The sequence below is a fragment of the Gekko japonicus genome, unplaced genomic scaffold (assembly GCF_001447785.1).
Source record: "Gekko japonicus isolate JY-2015 unplaced genomic scaffold, Gekko_japonicus_V1.1 scaffold2312, whole genome shotgun sequence".
Lineage (NCBI taxonomy): Eukaryota > Metazoa > Chordata > Lepidosauria > Squamata > Gekkonidae > Gekko > Gekko japonicus.
Genome location: NW_015162019.1, coordinates 274,914 through 279,486, shown reverse-complemented (window position 1 = coordinate 279,486; position 4,573 = coordinate 274,914). Strand labels below are relative to the sequence as shown.

The 4,573-nt window shown below is 48.2% G+C and overlaps 1 protein-coding gene across 1 annotated transcript in view; it reads right to left on the bottom strand.

Annotated features, from left to right (window-relative positions):
- Positions 1-4,573, bottom strand: part of THOP1 (thimet oligopeptidase 1) — a 22,838-nt gene that overhangs the window by 11,647 nt on the left and 6,618 nt on the right. The window contains exons 4-6 of the mRNA XM_015405493.1: positions 4,453-4,567; positions 1,008-1,168; positions 493-628 (exon numbers count right to left, since the gene is read on the bottom strand). Coding sequence (XP_015260979.1) covers positions 493-628; positions 1,008-1,168; positions 4,453-4,567 — 412 coding nt within the window. The remainder of the gene's footprint in view (positions 1-492; positions 629-1,007; positions 1,169-4,452; positions 4,568-4,573) is intronic.

Genomic DNA, 4,573 nt, shown 5'->3' with positions numbered 1-4,573 from the left:
CTGGCACCGCTGAAGGGCTTTTCTAATAACATTCCCTCAGGTAACTGGACAGGGTGTCTTCTAAAAGGAATTATGGCACTTAAAGCGGACAACAGCAAGCACCATCCTGGACGAGGTGGTCCCCCCTGCATGAGAGAGAAGGGGAATGCATCTTTTAAGGCTGAGAATGGGGGTGCCTCCTCCCACAGAATTGGAATTTTTTTAATTCCAAAAAAAAGGGGTTTCTTGCTGGAGAAAACCTAGCCTCCCCTAGGCTTTTCAATTTGGTACAAGCTGCTAGGGTTGCCATTTGTTTGCGGTGCTGAGCTACGGCCACTAGGAGACTGACCGCCTTCAGCTGCCATAGCTCTGCTCTTGTCCCAGCTCAAAAAGCGATGTGCGGAACAATTCCAGCTGCCTCTCCTGATCTGCAGCTGGAGAATGAATATTGTGGGGCTGGCAGCAGGCAGGCAGTGAAAGATCAGCCTGGCAGAGGTTGTTGAGTGGCATTACCTAGGAAGTTCATGACTGTCTGGTAGTTCTTAGCCATGTTCATCTCCAGCACAAAGTCGGCGTGGGTCTTGAAGCCCAGGAGAGCTGATTTCTGAGCCCGCAAATCCACCAGTTCCTTCAGGATCAGGCAGTTCTCCTGTGTTGTCAAGAACATATGAAGTGTTCAGCTAACAAGTGCTCCAAGATTAGACGTTAGGCGGAGGCGGGGGGGAGGGTGGCAGAGAGACAGGGCCTGCTCGGTGGTGGTGCTGCTATGTGGAACTTCCTGCATCGAAATATCCAATTTATTCCAGCTTTGTTCTCTCTCAAACATCAAGACAAAACTAGAAAAACATTTTCCCAAGCTTCTTACAAAAAAATTTCCCATTTGTGTTGCAGCTTGCTATTTCTAAATTTGGTTTGGTTTGTCACTGATTGGCCACCACAAGCTGCCTTGAAAGCTCAGAAGGAGAAAAGTGAAGCATGAGTAATGAAAATAATAAATAAGAGCCCAATCAGGGCCAAGCCTCCCTTACCTCCTTGCATCTGGAGTTGAACATTTCCTCCATCTTTTTCCTGGTCTCTGGCACATGGCATTTCTTCATCAGGGGGAAATAATGGGGGTACTTCAAGGTCACCTTCAGCTTCCCATCTTCTGTCTTCTCCAGGGAGTTTAAAAAGTCCCCGGGGAGCCCTCCTGGAGGGGAAACGGGAGGCAGAGAAGTACCCATCAGCAGGAGAGCCAATAATGTGTATTTAAACACTGTGACTAAACACTGTGACCACAATCAGAGGCAATTAACCTCTGAATCCCAAAGCCAGGAGACAACAGCAGGGGAAGGTCTTGGCCTCTATGCCCTGTTCTTGGCCCTGCAGAGGAACTGGTTGGTCACTGTGTGAGACAGGATGCTGGACTAGATGGACCACTGGTCTTATCCAGCAGCGCTCTTATTATGTTTTTATTCAAAAAATGTACACCACATTGTTCCACTTAAGGCTTAGGCCTAGTTTAAATATGACATTAGCAAGGCAAAAGGACTCACCAGTGGAAGACTTCACACTTGCACAACATCTCATTTAAACAGGGCTGCTACCCATGCAAAACAGATACCCATTTAGCTGCTCTACACAGGCAGCAGCCCAGTTGAAATGAGACACCATGTGAGTGAGTGTTTTTGCTTCAACAGGGTTTACAGGAAGCCTGAGTGAATCACAGAATCCTAGAATCACAGAGTTGGAAGGGGCCATACAGGCCATCTACTCCAACCCCCTGCTCAATGCAGGATTGGCCTAGAGCATCCCTGACAAGTGTTTGTCCAGCCACTGCTTGAAGACAGCCAGTGAGGGTAAGCTCACTGCCTCCCTAGGCAGCTGATTCCACTGTTGTACTACCCTTATTGTAAAAAGTTTTTCCTAATATCCAGCTGGTACCTTCCTGTCCTTAATTTAAACCCATTATTGCGAGTCCTATCCTCTGCTGCCAACAGAAACAGCTCCCTGCCCTCCTCTAAGTGACAGCCTTTCAAAGACTTAAAGAGAGCAATCGTGTGTGTCCCCCCCCCCTCAGCCTCCTCTTCTCCAGACTGAACGTTCCCATGTCCCTCAGCCTCTCCTCACAGGGCTTGGTCTCCAAGCCCCCGATCATCCTTGTCGCTCTCCTCTGCACCCGCTCCATTCTGTCCACATCCTTTTTGAAGTGAGGCCTCGAGAAGTGCGACAACTGCAGACGCTCAGCTAAGAATCAGGAAGTCCTGGTTCACATCTCGCCTGTACCACAGACTCACCAAGTAGCCGCAGCTAAGCCACTCTCTTGCACTCAGCCCCTCTGTCGGCAATAGGGGGATAATGTGAACTTTCCTGCCAGCTGAGATCTCCAGCACAGGCCCTTCCCCTGGCCCTAAAAGTTGTGGCAGGGGATCACAAGGGGGAAAGGGCTTCCCTGTGGTGCCGCTTCACACTGTGGAACTCCTGTCCACTGCAGATGCTCTCTTGACACTACCTTGGGGGCAAGGGAAAACTCTCCTTTGAATCCAAGCTTTCACTGATTCTGTTTAATTTAAGCAAGTGCTTTAACACATGAGCATAATGAAGCTGTCTGATACCGAGTCAGATCCTTGGTCCATCAAGGTCAGTATCATCTACTCTGACCGGCATCAGCTCTCCGGGGTCTCAGGTTGAGGTCTTTCACATCACCTAGGAACTTCTGCATGCCAAGCAGATGCTCTTTCATTTGAGCCACCAGCTCCTCCCAACACACACGACGCACCCCGTTTCCATTTGTGCAAATTGTTTTCAGTGGTAGCAGCTACAGCCTGCACTGCTTAAATGGTGATTTCCCCCCCTTCCCCCTTCCTGTGGTGGATTTGTCCCCCCCCCACAATTTCCCCCCCAGGGCTCAGCAGAACATCATGGGGATTAGGGGTGGGGACTGCAAAGAGAGAGAGAGAGGAAATGAGTTAAAATCGTCCTCATCCTCAATCACAAGCGGAATAGCCTATGGTAAGTGGAATGGGTACTTAGGAGCCAAGTAATTGTATTTTGCACATCTGTTTCCATACATGTGATTATTAAACTTGTTTTTATATTGTGCAAAGGGCCTCGGAAGGTCTAGGCAGTTATTGTAAAAAATAAAAAAAAATCGATGACTGTACCTTTTGGGGTTTTCACAAGGATTATAGCTAATGAATCAACAAAATACCCCTGCGCTACTCATAACCCTCCCTCCCTTTTCAGATCTAGCATTATAGTGCCAAATCAGCTGCAGGAGAAAATACTGTCTGGATGTGGTTTTAGTCCAACACCCAGCTCAAAAGGCAGGACCATTTATCTACGAACCCTCCACCAATCTATCTAGCAGTCCAACAAGAGAGTGCCACAAGCAAAAAAGATGGCCCTTGCTCAACTGATAGCCCAGGAAAACTGAAGCAGCTGAGCCAGGATACACGATACATGCTGTGTGGTACAGCAGATGAGAACACTAAAGTGGCAACTACAAGGAATGCATTGCCAAGAAAAGGAGAAACGTAGGGGCTGATTCATATGTTAGAAGAAGAAAGAGAAGAAGAGATTGCCCTTCACTCGGAGTCTCAGAGTGGCTTACAAACTCCTTTCTCTTACCCTCCCCACAAAAGACACCCTGTGAGGTAGGTGGGGCTCTTTCAAGAACTCTTTCAAGAGCTTTTTCAAGAACTGCTCTTTCAGGAACAGCTCTGACAGAACTATGGCTTTCCCAAGGTCATCCAGCAGCTGCAAGTGAAGGAGTGGGGAATCAAACCCAGTTCTCCCAGATTAGAGTCCTTGCACTTAACCACTACATCAAACTGGCTCTCTTATAAAGCCCTTGTCTGGCATGTGCCTGGAAATCGCCATTAAGAACTCAATTCCCCGACATGTACTGGCCCAGTTCAGATTGGGCCTATGGCACATAGGGGAAGGGGCTTAAGCCTCGCCTCCTCACACCATTTTCATGACCTGGAATGGCCCCGGGAAGCTGCTATCTGCCCCACTGGATAAAGTTAACATGGACTCATGGCTAAGCATTAATCTTCCCAGCAAAGCAAAAAGTGAATCCCCATGGTCTTTTCAGGCTCAAGCTATTCTCCTGATCCTAACGGGACCTGCGCACACCTGAGAATTAAGTTCCCAGGGAGAAACTCCTGGTAGCCATGTCAAATACATACACATCTGGTAGTTACAAGGACTTTATTTACTTATATTCCACATTTGTCCCCTAACGGGGACCCAAAGAGGCTTACATTGTTCTCCTCTCCTCCAATCTTGCAAGGTAGGTTATGCTGAAAGCGTGTGACTAGCCTGAAGGCACTAAGGTCCACCAATGAGCTTCATGGGGATTTAAACCAGGGTCTCCCAGTCTTACTGTGGGCCTTCCCTAGCAACCAGCCTCCCAAGTGTGGGCTTTTCCTACATGCCCCTTCAGGATTTTAAACTGGAAGAGTCTCATCTGCCACCCTTTTCAGGTACCAATCTGATTTTCGTCTTGCCTTTCCTCCGAAGAACTCAGGTTGGAGCATCTCTTCTCAATTGTTATCCTCAGAACAGACCTGAAAAGCTGCTTGGACTGAACGAGTGTGACTAGCTTAAG